Source organism: Sporothrix schenckii (assembly GCF_000961545.1).
Source record: "Sporothrix schenckii 1099-18 chromosome Unknown Cont47, whole genome shotgun sequence".
NCBI classification, from domain to species: Eukaryota; Fungi; Ascomycota; class Sordariomycetes; order Ophiostomatales; family Ophiostomataceae; genus Sporothrix; species Sporothrix schenckii.
In genome coordinates, this window is record NW_015971148.1 from 1,734,167 (window position 1) to 1,750,260 (window position 16,094).

At 57.3% G+C, this 16,094-nt stretch overlaps 5 protein-coding genes across 5 annotated transcripts; 4 read left to right on the plus strand and 1 right to left on the minus strand.

Annotated features, from left to right (window-relative positions):
• Positions 1 to 40: 40 nt before the first annotated feature.
• Positions 41 to 2,800, plus strand: SPSK_03038 (chloride channel, other eukaryote; the record flags this gene model as incomplete). Its single annotated transcript, XM_016729882.1, has 2 exons — positions 41 to 251; positions 315 to 2,800. The coding sequence occupies 2 exons, from the start codon at positions 41 to 43 to the stop codon at positions 2,798 to 2,800; spliced, it is 2,697 nt and encodes an 898-aa protein (XP_016585129.1).
• A 535-nt stretch (positions 2,801 to 3,335) lies between these two features.
• On the plus strand, positions 3,336 to 5,075 carry SPSK_03238 (RNase H domain containing protein; the record flags this gene model as incomplete). The annotated part of the gene is made up of 1 exon (XM_016730079.1): positions 3,336 to 5,075. The coding sequence occupies one exon, from the start codon at positions 3,336 to 3,338 to the stop codon at positions 5,073 to 5,075; it is 1,740 nt and encodes a 579-aa protein (XP_016585130.1).
• A 1,108-nt stretch (positions 5,076 to 6,183) lies between these two features.
• SPSK_03252 (aromatic-L-amino-acid decarboxylase) lies at positions 6,184 to 7,864 on the plus strand (the record flags this gene model as incomplete). The annotated part of the gene is made up of 2 exons (XM_016730092.1): positions 6,184 to 6,232; positions 6,291 to 7,864. 2 exons carry the CDS (start codon positions 6,184 to 6,186, stop codon positions 7,862 to 7,864), a joined length of 1,623 nt encoding a protein of 540 aa, XP_016585131.1.
• Positions 7,865 to 8,206: 342 nt separating this feature from the next.
• On the minus strand, positions 8,207 to 13,144 carry SPSK_02929 (lysophospholipid hydrolase; the record flags this gene model as incomplete). The annotated part of the gene is made up of 3 exons (XM_016729777.1): positions 8,207 to 9,570; positions 9,812 to 12,735; positions 12,810 to 13,144. The coding sequence occupies 3 exons, from the start codon at positions 13,142 to 13,144 to the stop codon at positions 8,207 to 8,209; spliced, it is 4,623 nt and encodes a 1,540-aa protein (XP_016585132.1).
• A 1,148-nt stretch (positions 13,145 to 14,292) lies between these two features.
• SPSK_03440 (translation initiation factor 2 subunit 1) lies at positions 14,293 to 15,457 on the plus strand (the record flags this gene model as incomplete). Its single annotated transcript, XM_016730278.1, has 3 exons — positions 14,293 to 14,323; positions 14,384 to 14,870; positions 14,977 to 15,457. 3 exons carry the CDS (start codon positions 14,293 to 14,295, stop codon positions 15,455 to 15,457), a joined length of 999 nt encoding a protein of 332 aa, XP_016585133.1.
• Positions 15,458 to 16,094: the final 637 nt, after the last annotated feature.

The following is a 16,094-nucleotide window of genomic DNA, read 5'->3' on the forward strand; positions in this document are numbered from 1 at the left end:
GTGTCGGTCGACGGAGGGCGCGACACACAGCACACACACAATGGCGTCCCGGTCGTCGTCGTTCCTGTCGTCGACGGCGGTGGGCGTCCGGCGGCCGTCGGTCGGCTCACGCCTGTCGTTTGCCGTCTCGACAGCCGAGCGGGGCGAGAACGGCGAGAACGACGAGGGCGCTCCGGCGGCGGCAGCCGAGCACCAGCGGATCGAGGAGGAGATTGCCGAGATCAAGCGCTACGAAGACTTTACAACAATAGGTGCGTGATTGCTTTCGGCTGCTCGAGGGGTGCCTTTGGACACGGACTGACCAACGACACCAGACTGGGTGCAGGACGCGGCCCGCGAGCATCTGCGGCGCAAGGCCCGGCGACGGCACAATGCCGACCTCTACGACCACGGCCAGGTCGGCTGGCGGCACAGGCTGTACGAGTCGTACGACGCGGCGCAGGGCTGGATCGTAGTGACGCTGATCGGCGTGGCCATTGGCCTCAACGCGGCGTTCCTCAACATCATCACCGAGTGGCTGTCCGACATCAAGCTGGGCTACTGCACGACGGCCTTTTACCTCAACGAGAACTTTTGTTGCTGGGGCGAAGACAACGGCTGCGCCGACTGGCACCGCTGGACGGGCTTTGGGCCGGCCAACTACCTTTTGTACCTGGCCTTTGCGACGGCCTTGGCCTTCACGTCGGCGATCCTCGTCCGCTCCTATGCGCCGTACGCGGCCGGATCCGGCATTTCCGAGATCAAGTGCATCATTGCCGGCTTCACCATGAAGGGCTTCTTGGGGTTCTGGACGCTGGCCATCAAGTCCGTCGCGCTGCCGCTCGCCATCGCGTCAGGCCTGTCGGTCGGCAAGGAAGGCCCCAGCGTGCACTACGCCGTGTGCACGGGCAACGTCATCTCGCGCCTGTTTGCCAAGTACCGCCGCAACGCGTCCAAGACGCGCGAGATCCTGTGTGCCTGCGCCGCGGCCGGCGTCGCCGTGGCCTTTGGCAGCCCCATTGGCGGCGTGCTCTTTTCGCTCGAGGAGATGTCGAGCTACTTCCCCCTCAAGACGCTGTGGCGCAGCTACTTTTGCGCGCTGGTGGCCACGGCCGTGCTGTCGGCGATGAACCCCTTCCGCACGGGCCAGCTGGTCATGTTCCAGGTGCACTACGACCGGTCGTGGCACTTTTTCGAGACGGTCTTTTACGTCATCATCGGCATCTTTGGCGGCTTGTACGGCGCCTTTGTCATCAAATGGAACCTGCGCGTGCAGGCGTTCCGCAAAAAGTACCTGGGCCAGCACGCCGTGCTCGAGGCCACGCTGCTGGCCGCCGCCACGGCCCTGGTGTGCTACCCCAACGTGTTCCTGCGCATCGACATGACGGAGAGCATGGAAATTCTGTTTCTCGAGTGCGAGGGCGCCGAAGACTACCAGGGCTTGTGCGAGGCGTCCAAACGGACGTGGAACATTGCGTCGCTCGTTGTGGCCACGCTGCTTCGCACGTTCCTGGTCATCATCTCGTACGGCTGCAAGGTGCCCGCCGGCATCTTCGTGCCGTCCATGGCCATTGGCGCGTCCTTTGGCCGCACCGTCGGCATCATTGTGCAGGCGTTGCACGACGCGTACCCGTCGAGCGTGTTTTTTGCGGCCTGCGAGCCCGACGTGCCGTGCATCACGCCCGGCACCTATGCCTTTCTGGGCGCCGCCGCTGCGCTCTCCGGCATCATGCATTTGACGGTCTGTGTCGTCGTCATCATGTTTGAGCTGACCGGCGCCCTGACCTACATTCTGCCGACCATGATCGTGGTGGGCGTCACCAAGGCGGTCGGCGACCTCTTTGGAGGGGGCGGCATTGCCGACCGCATGATCTGGTTCAATGGGTTTCCCTTTTTGGACAACAAGGAGGAGCACAACTTTGGCGTGCCGGTGTCGCAGGCCATGAACAGCGACGTCACGGCCTTGCCCGCGGCCGGCATGACGCTGGCCGCCGTCGACCGCCTTCTGGCCCAGGGCCAGTACCAGGGCTACCCGGTTGTCGATGACGCCGAGTCGCGTGTGCTCGTCGGCTACGTGGGCCGCACAGAGCTGCGCTATGCCGTCGACCGGTTCCGGCGCAATGCAGGGCCAGTGAATCCAGACACGCGCTGCGTGTTCCTGCCGCCGTCTGAGCTGGCTGCTGCCGCGGCCTCCACCCACGGCGGACCTGGCACCGCTACCGCTGCTGCCGCCGCCGCCGCCGTGGGCGACGATGCCTTGTTAACGGCGCCCATGACGCCGGCACTGACCGTTGTCCCGAATATAGATATGGCGGCCGTCCGAACCGACGACACCGGCAGACCGGACGGATCGCCAGCACACCCGCCACCGTCGTCGACGGCGGTCGATTTCAGCCGCTACGTGGACCGCACGCCGGTGATGGCCCACCCGCACCTGCCCCTCGAGACCGTCATGGAGCTCTTCCGCAAGATTGGTCCTCGCGTCATCCTCATCGAACACCACGGCAAGCTGGTGGGCCTCGTCACCGTCAAGGACTGTCTCAAGTACCAGTTCAAGGCCGAGGCCGCCGAGAACACACGCACGGCCGGCATCAACGGCACCGACAACGGCAACGGCAACGGCGCCGAGAACCAGCAGGAGCAGCTGTGGCAGGGAATGGTGTGGTTGGCAGGATGGGTGGCCGAGCGCGTGAGCCGCGTCACTGGCGGGCGCATCCGACTGGGCAGCGGCAATGGATACGGCTACAGCGGCGGCGACCACGGCATCCTCGACGGCACAGAAGAGGTCGACGATGAGGGCGTCGAAATGGACGCGCGGTAGAGGCCGGTCATTGTGGCTGATTGCATTTGTTTTTGTGTATAGCGTATTAGTTTTGTCGAGTCCATAGAAGCCCATAGAAGCAATGAGCGACCGTGCTTCAGATGACACGAGCCAATCTTACGCCGAACGACACTTGCTCATAGTGTTTCCGGTTTTCTTGTTGAGCAATTTGAGGTTCATTGCGGGCCCTTAATCTGGGCGGATCGGGCCAGGCCGCTTCTTGGAACCAGGCGGCTCCTGATTGGATTAGGAAGAACGCCCAACAGGTGTGCCACCGCATCGAGCCACAAACCGAGTTACCTGCCGAGACGTTTTGTTGCCTTGTCCGCTTCTTCTGATTTGATGTTGGAGCCGAGACTGCCAACGCCTTGTGCGACGCGGGAGCTTATGAATGAAAACGTGTGTGGACGCCGCATTTGGTTCGTATCAAGAAATAAGATACGATCAGGCAAAACGCAGTACACGAGCAGTGAGTACTGTGCTTATTTAATATGGGCGTATGAAAAGTCGTCAAACGCCGTCTTTTCTGTCCACCATGATTCCCACCATGCTTCCCAGAAAGCGCCCAAAGCGCGAGAAGATCTTCGCGCACGCCGATTTCAACCTCGAAGCATTGCTGTCTCTCGCGACAAAACTTCGAGGCCTGCCGTGTTCATGTACAGCGGACGTCTCGAGGAGACCCAAAATGGGAAGCCAAAATTGGGTTGTGTTTCTTCAATTTGACGATGGGGCCGAATGGGTGTTTCGCTCACCGCGCGCCGGCGCGGACACAATCTACTCGGCTGAATCTGCTTCAAAGATACTGCTTAGTGAAGCCGCCACATTGAGATACATACGGACACACAGTTCGATCCCCGTCCCAGACGTATATTCGTTCAGGTTCGTAATGAAGTCAAGTCCTGCCGGTCACGTTTCTTGGGTGCTGACCAAGCGTTTCAGCGGCTCGTCCGACAATGACATCGGGGTACCATACATTCTCATGAGCAAGGCCTCTGGCCGTTCGCTGTCTGAGTACGACTGGACTGAAGATGCCCTCCACTTGCCAGGGTATCCTCAAATAGTGAAGCTTCTTCCCCTGACCGACGAGAACCGAGAAAAGATTATGAGCCAGCTCGGGTCCATTATGTGTCGTCTCTCTGAGCTTCGTTTCAACAAAATTGGATCCCTGTTCAAAGACAGCGATGGCAATTATTTCGTTGGCGAATGTCTGAGTCCGACGTTGCTCTGGCAGTGGAGGGACCAGCTCGAGGACATGGAGCGAGGTCCGTTCGACGACGAGAGCCAGTACTTCGGCTCTCAGATTTCTGCCATGGTAGAGCATGCCAAGCAGCTTCGAATGAGCCCCCACAGCTTTTTTGCGCCGATTCCTGACCCGCTCGAATATCGCAACTGGTCCGACTATCGCGCAGCAACAGACCTGTGGAATGATTTCTGTGCCCTTGGCGACAAGATAGAGAGCAGTGAAAATAGGCTCTCTTTCTGCATTGCGGGCCAGCTGCTGCGCGACATGATTCCGTCTCTCGCTTCGACAGGCATCCATTTCGCCCTTTCTCACCCCGACCTTCATATCGGTAATTTGTTTGTGGACGACGAGTTTAACATCACGAGTGTCATCGACTGGGGCTCTGCATCGGTCGGCCCTGTCACCGAGCTGCTCATCACGCCAGGGTTCAATGGTTCGTTCACACCACCTCTAGATTCACTTATTGCCGCGTTTAAGACAGGCTTCCAGGAAACGGCGCGGGGACGGAGTGTTGAGCCAGAACAATGGGAGAGAGCAGAGAGAATTCGTCATTTTACTCCCCTTGTCCGAACGTTGTCGACGCAAGACTTGACGCTGTTCCAAAGCCTCTACAAACTCGTGTATGGCAAAGACTTGGACGACATTCGGCGGGACATTCCTCAGCTTTTTTGCCAGCACCGCGAGGAGGAATATGCGAAGCATCTGATGGCTGAACTGCGCGAGGACGAGGAAGAGGACAATGAAGAAGAACAAGAAGAAATGGCTGGACAGGAAACGATGGCAGGCAGAGGAACGGAAGGAAAACGAATAAAAGAAGGAGAGAAGATTGTGAGGAAACGAGAAGAAGGGAAGGCGGATAATGGTGACATGCAGCAAATGTTGACAGCAGTGAGAAAACGGGAGGAGAGAGTGACTGTGAGGTATGCTGTGGCAAGAAAGTTGACGCTGATGTCGGAGAAGAACTCTCAATTTGTAGCTGATAGGAGGTTGTGGCAGTGGATTGGGGACGCACTGGAGACAGTCGATGTGTGAGCCACCGACGTATGTGTGGTATTCGCCGATGTGTTTGGCGCCTATTATTACTTGGGCTGTGAATGTCCAGTTGCCCGTGGAATCGCCAAAATGCATGATGTCGTAGATACCTCACGAGACATCTGCACAACGGTCGTTGAGGCTTTTGCCAACACCGCCTCCATGGTTCAGTGTCGATACTGTACTATGGGCATTTCGCTGTTCTGTGTCTGTTCAGCTGAGGCTGTCCGTACTCATTTGGCAACATAAACCTTTCCCAGTCATATGCCGCGCATTGCTCTTCCCAGGCGCTTTATGGAGTATGAAAGATGCAAGACGAGGCTTGCGCCATTGACCGCGAATATCAACGGCCAGGAATGTGTCGAAATGCATCTCTGACTACCAGAGCATTTTAAGCGCTGCTGCAACACGAGAGGCTTGACGATCAACATGGAGTTCTGGATGAGTTGCTCCGCTCAACATTCGCACGTCCGGTTGAAAGCAATACTGCGGCTGGGCGTGGACTCCGTAGACAACGCCGGTGGTGGGGAGATGAGAGTGAACGCCGACAGTTCAAAGCGACCGGAAAACGAGGCGTTGTCTCCTGTTGTAGACGGCGACTCTGAGCATTAGTTGAGGTGGTGGAAGTTCGGAGAGGTAAGCGAGTCTAAATGGAGGAATTACGATCACGACGACGCTCAGGACTGAGGGAAGGTACGGTTGGTAAGATAGAACAGGGCCTCGGAAAGTGCGCACCCGCTAAAGGAACGGCTGCACCTGCCTTTTGTTGCTCGTTTGGACCTGCCGTACAACATACTATATCGCTCTTTCCCCAGGTACCGCACAACACCCGCGACGTTGGGGTAGAGGGCCGCCTTATAACGAATTAGGAAGGCGACGGTGGCGGGTGGCACCTGTCAACATTTCGGGGAAAAATAGAATTTTAAACTACAGTACACTATAGCGCCAGACTACAGACTACAGCCTCCTTGTCATTGGCGGCCGACGACGGATGTATTTAAACGGCCAACCTGCGAAAGGTCTTCCACCGCATATTGATATCGGCGATCCGATTGTACTCCGTGCTTGGTCGACCCTCATCCCCTCGATTCCCTCAGATCAACACACCATGGATGACAACGCCTTCCGCGAGGCTGCGACGGCCTCCATCGACGAGAGTAAGATCACACGTGGAATGGATTGAGTTTCGGCGCCGAATCCGACTAACATCCCCAGTCATCAAGTACTATGCAAGCCTCGGCGGGCGGCCCGTCGTCTCGACTGTCGAGCCCGGCTACTTGCGCAAGCTGCTGCCCGACGCCGCCCCCGAGCAGGGCGAGGCATGGGACGTCATCCGCCAAGACATCGAGGACAAGATCGTGCCGGGCCTCACCCACTGGCAGTCGCCCAACTTCTTTGCCTTTTTCCCCTGTCCTTCCAGCTACCCGTCCATCCTCGGCGAGCTGTACTCCGCCACCTTTGCTGCCGCCGCCTTCAACTGGATCTGCAGCCCGGCCATCACCGAGCTCGAGACCGTCGTCCTCGACTGGCTCGCCCAGCTGCTCGGCCTGCCAGAGGAGTACCTCTCGACGGGTCCCACGCGCGGTGGCGGCGTCATCCACGGCACCGCCTCCGAGGCCGTCATGACCATGATGACTGCAGCCGCCGACAAGTACCTGCGCGCTGCGCTGGCGGCTGACCACGCCGGCTTCGAGACGCTGTCCGACGAGGAGCAGGAGGACCTGCGCGCCGCTCGCCGCGCCCGCCTCGTTGCTCTCGGCGGCGGCACCGCTCACTCGTCCGCGAAAAAGGCCGCCCAGGTCCTGGGCCTGCGCTACCGGTCGATCCCGGCCCCCGCCGCCAACGGCTATGCCATCAACGGCGACGGCCTGCGCGCGACCCTGGCCAAGGTCCGCGCCGCCGGCCTCGAGCCCTTCTTCCTGAGCACCACCTTTGGCACCACCGACACCTGCGCCGTGGACGACTTTGCCAGCATTGCCGACGTGCTCGATGCCGACCTCGCGGCCCAGGTGGCCGCCGGCCGTGACGCCGCTGCGTCCGACATCTGGGTGCACGTCGACGGTGCGTACGCCGGCTCGGCCCTTGTCGCCCCCGAGACCCGTGCCACCATGTGCCCCGCGCCCCGCGACCCCGCCGACCCCAACTCCGAGCCCACGGGCACAGCTGTCCTGCGCCGCTTCCACAGCTTCAACATGAACATGCACAAGTGGCTGCTGACCAACTTCGACTGCTCCTGCGCCTTTGTGCGCGACCGTCGCTGGCTCGTCGATGCCCTCGGTGCCGACGCCCACTACTACAAGAACGACTACAGCGACGGCGGCCTCGTCACCGACTACCGCGACTGGCAGCTGCCGCTGGGCCGCCGCTTTCGCAGTCTCAAGGCCTGGTTTGTGCTGCGCACCTACGGCGGCGAGGGCCTGCGCGCCTACATTCGGCGGTCCATTTCGCTCGGCGAGCGTTTTGCCGATTCCCTCAAGGCGCGCCCGGACCTGTTTGAGATCCTCACCGGCCCGCAGTTTGCCCTGACCGTGTTCCGCGCCGCCAAGCGCACACCCGACGAGCCGCTCGAGGTGACGTCGGCCCGCACGCGGCGGGTCTGCGAGCTGGTCAACGGTGGCGGCAAGATTTGGGTCACGGGCACGACCCTCGAGGGCAACACCGCCGCCATCCGCGTAATGACCGGTAACTTCTCAACACACCCCGAGCACGTCGACGGTGCGAGCAAAATCTTTGTCGAGACTGCCGAGAAAGTGCTGGCCGAGGAAAAGACCAAGTCGTCCGAAGTTTGAATAAGCAATTCTAAAATATAGAAGGTTAGACAAACATCAGGGTTGCAAAAGAAAGGTGCAAAGGTCTCACATAGAGTCGTACATAGTCACCAATAAATACGCAAATAAATAGCCAAAAAAGAGTCAACAAAACGCCCAGAAAGTCATTTACAAAGTGCGAACAATAAGAATATCCATTTCTCCATGTTCGTTCATGGCCTGTCATTAAAACGGCTGTCGCTGTTGTGTCGAAGGCCTCCTTCCGGCCCGGAACCCAAAACGCCATCAAAGTATCAAAATTGAGGCCTAGAAACAAGATGCAATAAACGAACAGCTCCAAGAGTCTCCGAAGCTCGTGTAAAATCAGATACTCGCTCTCCGAGGCGCCATCGTCCGCCGCAGCGCCTTCTTCTCCTCCGTCTCCTCCATCAACGGAAGACGGCCATCATCACGCAACTTCTGCAGGAAATCCTGTCCATAATGGTAGCCGACTTGCACAATCTCGTCAAACTTTCCAAACTCAAGCGTGCCGTAGTCGTCAATCGGGGGCCGCATGTAGAGACAGCCGGGAAGTGTCTTTGCCCGCTCCAGGGCGTCGACGCTGGACACGTACGCGAGGCGTGCCTGGATCTCGGCCAACGTCGGCGGGTTGGGCGTCGCCGACAGGGGGTTCCACCGGTTGACGAATGCCCAGAACCCCGACAACGTATCACCAAACGCTTGCGGCGTATCGTCGTCCAGTGCGCCCACGTCGACAGCAAAGATGATGTCCGCTCCGAGATTCTTCATGTGGGACACCGTCAGATTGTCAACATAGCCACCGTCCAGCAGCATGTTGCCTTCGTCACACAGCGGCGGCAGCAAGCCCGCTAGAGACATCGAAGCGCGGACGTAGCGCCAGGCGTAGCCGCTTGTATGGAACTCTGCCCGGCTCTTGCTGATGTTCGTCGTGTTGCAGTAGTATTCGAGCCAGAAGTCCTCGATCTGTGCCTTGCCAAACGACTTGTAGATGCCGCGGTTGAACTCGTGGCCGGTCGTGTACGACGCGGACGGGTATGTCAAGTCCAGCGCAAAGCGCCAAACACTCGCCATACGGCCCGCGAACTTCTTGGACAGACCAAAGATGGGTACCACGTCGGCATGCCGGGCGTAGAGGGCACCGACAAATGCGCCCATCGATGTTCCACCAATCATATCAATTGGAATGCCAGCATCCTCCAACGCACGAATGATGCCAATCTGCGCGAGACCGCGAGCACCACCGCCGCCAAGAACCAAGCCAATAGATTTCCCGCAGAGGCGCCGTGCCAGACGATGGAAATCGTCCTTGAATGGGGCATCCGGGGAATAGAAGGGTCTGCGCCGCACCTTTCGGGAGGTGTACTTTTGAATCTCGGCCTGTATGATCTGGACCCTCTCCTTGAGGCTAGGCCCTAGTCGTTTGGGTGGCTGATGAATCGGCACCGCTTGGGAAACGAACGGCATCTGCACGTGATAATGGCCACCATTGATCCACACGCGATTCTTCAACCACGATCGAGTCGTGCCTGAGGCCGAATAGCGCTCCGCGTGGAGGAGCACCAGCAGCTTCCTTGCCGTCGACTTCATGCCCAGCATGAACCGCTCGTATTCGCCAATCTCCGACGAGCCTTCTGCGAGACCAACGAGAAGAATGCAATCAGCTTGTGTGATGCAGGTCTGTGTCCAAGGCGAGTTGACACTGGTGTCTGATGATGGTACCATCACAGTTAGCATGGGAACAGAAACCATAGTTTGCAAGTCAAAAAGGATTCAAGTGAGACAAAATGCAAAGAGTCAGGAAAAAATTAGAGTTTAGTTAGCCATCATCGACGGCCGAAGCTCGCCTATGGGACTGAGTTTCTCTCATCATTCAATGCAGACAGAGTTGGACGCTTCCAGAAAACAGAAAATGCAAAACAAAATGATAACAACGCAAAGTTGTCTTACCTGCAACATAGACGACGAGGCTGTATTTTTCTTCCAGGTCCGCAAGATACTGCGAAAGCCTTAGCTTGCCCATCTTGTTGAAAGCGTGCTTTCCCAAGTGGTTCAGAATGGCGGCTTGGTTGAGCGATGTTGCTCCATTGGGCGTTCCCACTTGGCTAAGGGCATTCATAAGTTTGTCACCAAACTCCACAATTGGAACACCCGCGGTGACGGGAAGGACCGCAACCGTCCGTAAATTGTCAGTGGAGGAGCCCTTCTCGATGGAGTTTGTCGCCTTGCCGTCCATGAGACTGAGGGCGGCATTGGGATTCTCCATGAGATTTCGCATGCGGGACGCAATGATCTTTGAAATCTTGATCGTGATGTTGGGGTGCTCCTGTGCCAGGCTGTTGAACAAAGTCCGGGGAAATTTTACCAGTTCCGTGTCTCGAATGGCATGCAGGGTTCCGGAACGAGAGGATTCGGTGAGCACCTCAAGCTCGCCAACACTCTCGCCCTGGCCGAACTCGGCCAGGACGCCAACCCGCCCCTCCTTCCGGTCATTAACCAAGCGCAACCGGCCGTTAAGAACGATGTAGATGGCCTCGCTTTCTTCATTCTTGTGGAAGATGACTTGGCCGGCATTGACCTGCAACCACTCCAGAGCAAAGTCAATATGCAGGATCAGCCGGGGCAATATATTCGTGAGGCGCTTTGCCATTGTAAGGAGGACAATGGGATACCGGTCCACAATGCGCTCAAGCGACGCGCGAGGCAAGAAGCCAACATACACATCTGTCTTCGCAACGACATCGATGAACGACCGATATGAAGAGACGGTGCCAATGTAACCAGCAAGACCACCAGGTTTAATGAGGCCGACGCTTCGACGAGCTGACTTGGCCTTCTTTCTGCCTGTCGGTTTGGCGGTTCCGTTCTGTGTGCTTGAAGAGGAGGATGTAGACTGAGACTCGGTTGCTTTGGCCGACTGTATGATGTCGCCAGACGTGGGAGCTCCAGCGGGCATGCAGACGTCAAGAAACCCGTCAATGACATAGTAGAGACCAGGATTGCGTTCCCCTTGCTCCACAAGGACTGAGTCCTTGGGGAAAAAGACAATCTCGACCTCATCCAACATATCGTGCGCCAGGCTCTGGACGCTAGGAGGGGTGTTCGCAGTCGCACCGGAGGTCATCGAGTCAGCATCACCATCGGCAGAACCGCCGAACGGATCCATAAATCCAAAGGCATTGGAACTGTAGGTTCTCTGGCGGAAGTTCTCGTACGATCCAAGTCGAGGAGACGCCTCAATCGACTCGGCCTCCCTAGGTGTAGCCGTGCTGGAGTTGAGACCAATGGCTTTGAACATGCACTCGAGGACAGACTCTCGGAAAACATTCTCTTCGTCCAGGCCTTCCCGCGAGTCGATGGACATACGGTTCTGTTTCTGCGTCGCAAAAGGATTGAATGATCTCTGGGCCAGTGGCGACATTGCCAAGTTGGCATCGAGTTGGAAAGGGTCAGAGCCAAATGGTGAATCAGCCAAGGAAGGAAGAGAGTCTGCGGCGAGGTCAACGTTTCCGGAGGTCACACCCAGCGACGTATTAGCGAGAAGATCCCCAGGCTTGTTGCTCGACTGAGAGTTGTGGTCCTGTGGGCGAAGACTGAATGACGTGGCCGAGGAAGAAGGCCGCTGTCGGGCCAGCGAGTGCAGGGCGGCCTCCTTGCGCAGGGTCGTCGTTGATCTCTTGCGGCGACCCGTGGCAGGATTGTGCAGAGCGATGCCCTTGTCTGTCTCGTCTTCGCCGATCCGTTCGCGTTCTCGGTGGAATTTCTCCTTCAGGCGCTCCAAGGCATCTCCACGTAAGAAGTTGGGCAACTGGCGCATGGTGTATTTGATCATGTTTTCTTCCGTCTGCAAGACCTCTTCCGAGAGCCCTAGGTAGTTGTACGCGGTGGCGAGCGTTACACGCTGGAAGCGGGACAAGATCACATGCACGATATGCGATGTGGCTTTGGGGTAGATGCGAATGAGACGGCGGAAGGCGCTTGCTGGAATAATAGCAATCGTCGTGTCCACGGTGGCCCGAGCAATGATATCCGGGTGGACCGAGTTGGTCGCTGTCCGTCGCGGTACCGGTCGTTGGGGGCGAGGAGGGTCGCGAAGAGGATCCAAGGTCATTGGGGGAACACGCGGGAGACGGGAACTAGCCGATTGCTGGGCGGACGCATCTACTGTCTCCATCGGCTCAGCAGTTGTGCCGTCTGTACCATATGCAGACGTCTTTGGAAACGGGGTGTGCGAATCGTGTGATCCCCGGAACTTCGCGCTGGCCGGGGGACGAGGTACGTTTGAACGACCGCCCATGGCAGGGGTCGCTGGTGTGCTGTCGTCTTCAACGCGCAGGTTGATGTCCTCGGTGAAGAGGGACATCAGAGAGAAGAGAGACGACATAGGAGCGCCATTCCGAACCTCTGTGAGGAGCTGGTACCGCTGGTTTCCATGAGCGAGAGGCTCCTCGTCGTCGTCACTCGAGGCGGTCTCCAAGAAGGGTCCGCGGCGTGAGTCGACGTTGGCGTTGTGGTGGTGTCCGTGGCTCGACGACTTGACAAAGATCTCGACTAGCCCGTCGACCACGATACAGAATCCTTTCTCTTCTTCAAGGTCCAGAGTCTCGCCTGCGATGAGCTTCCGCGTCATCATGCTGCGGGTGAGCTCATGGAACACGGGCCGCTCGAGGTAGCCAAAAATCTTAATGGCACTAAGAAACTCGTCCAGGTAGTTTGAGAGGCCCGACTTGATACCCTCCTCGTGCGTGTCAGGAAACAAGTCAATGTCCGGCTCTTTGCGCTGCGGCTCTGGCGGAAGACGCGCGTACATGTTGAGGTAGCGGTACCGCACAAACCAGCTGGCCGTAGAGAAAAAAGCAGCAAAAATAACCATCCTGAACTTGACGTTAGAACACACAGCAATGAAACGGCTCGCAGAGATGAGGAGGAGGGTGAGCAGGGGACGTACAAAGTCGTGGCATTCATAGTCACGGTGAGGGTCGTCGAGAACAGCGTGAAGAGCAGTGTAGGCAGCGAAAACGTGGCCAACTTGATCACGAAATACAAGATGACAGAGACGACATGAAGGATCGACAAGACCAGCCTCGCAAAGAGGCCGACCCACGACCAGGAGCCATGGGTGGCCGCGACATCATGGGCAGTCGAAACCACAGACGACAGGGCCGCCTGCGGACCGCCAGCACCAGCCGACAAGCTTTTTGCCAGGGCGACGCTGAGGGAGGCAGCAGCATCAGCAGCCGTGCTGGTGCCGCTGACAATAGTGGAGGTGTCGAGGGAAACCATCCTTTCGGCTGCAGAGCTCATGCAGCGGGTGAAGAGGTCTGCATTGTGGGTGGGCGGCGCGTCGGGCTCAGGGCCAAAGAGCTACCGTCGAGTTTTATGGCCTCCCGTTGGATGTGCAAGCCGCGTGGGAGGCCAAGCGGTCGACGAGGGGTGGTTGGGAGGGGAACAGTGAGGGGATTAAAGAGGAGCGCGTGTTGTGAAAAAGAGATGAAAGAAGACGAGAGACGGAGGGGAGTGAAGAAGTGACGGATGAAGTGAAAACGGAAGGAGGAGAGGAATGGGAAGCTGTTTGGGGAAAAACTAAGCTTTTCATCTCCCCTGCTCATATGACGCCCGCCGTTGAATCAAAACGGAAAGAGCAGGTGGATCTCGTGAGTTACATAAGCCAGCGAACCTGGATGCTATGGAGCCCCTATGGCCTGTTCCTGACGGCCCTGCTTCGGCTTGCAATTACAAAGGTCGCACCTGCACACATGCCAAAGCCAGCCGCATCCGGGTCGGACTTTCTATTGATCCAGTGCAGGCGCAAAATAAGGGCTACCACGACTCAGTGCCTGCCCAACCCCCACTAGTCGCCTGCTGCATTTGGAAAATACTTTGCCATCGGCACGCTTTGCTATGACTGGAGGCAAGAACGACTCGCAACAGCGCCGTAACTGCTTTGCCAACTGTTTCGCCGCCCTATTGTATAACTCTTTGTGCTCTGCAGCAAATCACTTCTTTCCTTTTCAGTAATTTTGCAGATTTTGCAGCGCAAACTGTACTTTCCGTAGACGTCGCGCCATATAAAGCGCTGGCCCTAGCAGCAGCCAACTGGTCTGGCCTCTGACAGCAAACAAGCTTAGGCTCCATAAACTGCAAAGTCCGACCACTACGCACCCCCAAGGCCAAGACCCAGCACCTTCATTTGCCCCGCCTGTATATTTTTTTTCGCTCCTTTTGTCTTTTGCTCTGCAACGCCACGATCAACCGCGAAGACGAGAACGCCCCTCCAGAGCCACCTCCCAATACAACATCCCGACGTCTCTCGATCGCACCGTTTTTGCCGCATCCACTGTGCCGTCGCAGATCGAATACGCAGATTCTGTCTTATTTTGTTGGCCCCTACACAACGCATATAGGCAGCGGCGACACACCCAACCGCCACGATGTCGTACAGCAACTGCAGATTTTACGAGGGTTCGTTGTCCCCCCTCTGACGTCCTTGACGCCCCGGTCATATCGGCCTCACATGGGCAGGGACGGACTTGCTGGTCGGTGGAACTGGTCGGTGGTACTGGCTTGCTAACAATGGTCGCGCGCGCACAGAGAAGTATCCGGAGATTGACAGCTATGTCATGGTCAACGTGCGCCAGATCGCCGACATGGGCGCGTACGTGAAGCTGCTCGAGTACGACGACATCGACGGCATGATCCTGCTCTCGGAGCTGTCGAGACGGCGAATTCGCAGTATCCAGAAGCTCATCCGCGTGGGCCGCAACGAGTGCGTGGTGGTGCTGCGTGTGGACAAGGAGAAGGGCTACATTGATCTGTCGAAGCGCCGGGTGTCGACGGAGGACGTCAAGAAGTGCGAGGAGCGGTACAACAAGAGCAAGATGGTGCACTCGATCCTGCGGCACGTGGCCGAGAAGACGCTGACGCCAATCGAGTCGCTGTACGAGGCCATTGGCTGGCCGCTGAACAAGCAGTACGGCCACTCCCTGGACGCCTTCAAGCTGTCGATTACGTGAGTCTTGTCTTGGCCCCGACATGGTCCTGGCCTGTGCCAGGCATCCTGCCATAACTCCAAGCCCAAAGGATTTTGTCCGTGGACGTTTGCTAATTGTACACAGCAACCCGGATGTCTGGAAGGACATTACGTTCCCCAGCGCGGTCGTCGAGGAGGAGCTCAAGTCGTACATTGGCAAGCGGTTAACACCGCAGCCGACAAAAGTGCGTGCCGACGTGGAGGTGACGTGTTTCTCGTACGAGGGCATCGAGGCGATCAAGAAGGCGCTGCGCACGGCCGAGGCCGACAACACGGAAGACAACAAGGTCAAGGTGCGGCTAGTATCGCCGCCGCTGTACGTTCTGACGAGCACGTGCCTGGACAAGAACACGGGCATCAGCCGGTTGACAAAGGCGATCGAGGACGTGCGCTCGGTCATTGAGGCGTCGGGCGGCAAGCTGGTGGTCAAGATGGAGCCGAAGGCAGTCACCGAAAGCGACGATGCCGAGCTCCAGGCGCTCATGGAGAAGCGCGAGCGCGAGAACGCCGAGGTCAGCGGCGACGACAGCCAGAGCGAGAGCGACGACCTGCCAGAGGTTGCATGAGGGACGAACACATGACTGTGTTCGTTTCTCGTATGCTTTCTTTGTGTACAACGATTTTCGTCTTGTCCTTCTCTTTTCCTTTGTTTTGAAATTCCCAACAAGCAAAAACGACGATGCATGCACGGAGATGGATACGAAGGAAGATAAAAGTGAGGATCTACAGGGCAATTGGGGACTTACCAACGGGAAAAACTGGTGTTTAGACAAAACTTTCACCATCCGATACGTTTATTTTTTTTATCTGCCTAGTTCTTTCTGCATATCCAGCCCGAGTCTGTTTGCTTTTTGTGGCTGGTTTCATGAAGGGAGCGGGGGCATATCGCCGGACGGGACATGGAAAGGCAACAAGTTCATGGAGATATGAGGGAGCTACAGTATGGCCACCGGTGACGAGGATATGTTGTAAAAGCTGTTTAAGCTGCCGTTGACTTCATTATCCTTTTTACAGGCGAGTCAAATGCGTATCAGGGGCTTTTGACAATGAGGCTTTACTGAGCCGCTCTTTATATAAAGAAAAAATAGCAATAAGAACGAAAACCTGAACATAGCAATCGGAGGTTGGCTTTTTACAGAAGTCGGACGATGTTTGTTCTCGCTGTCGTGGTTGTCGCGTGCTCGTCGATTTGCATGAGTCGGG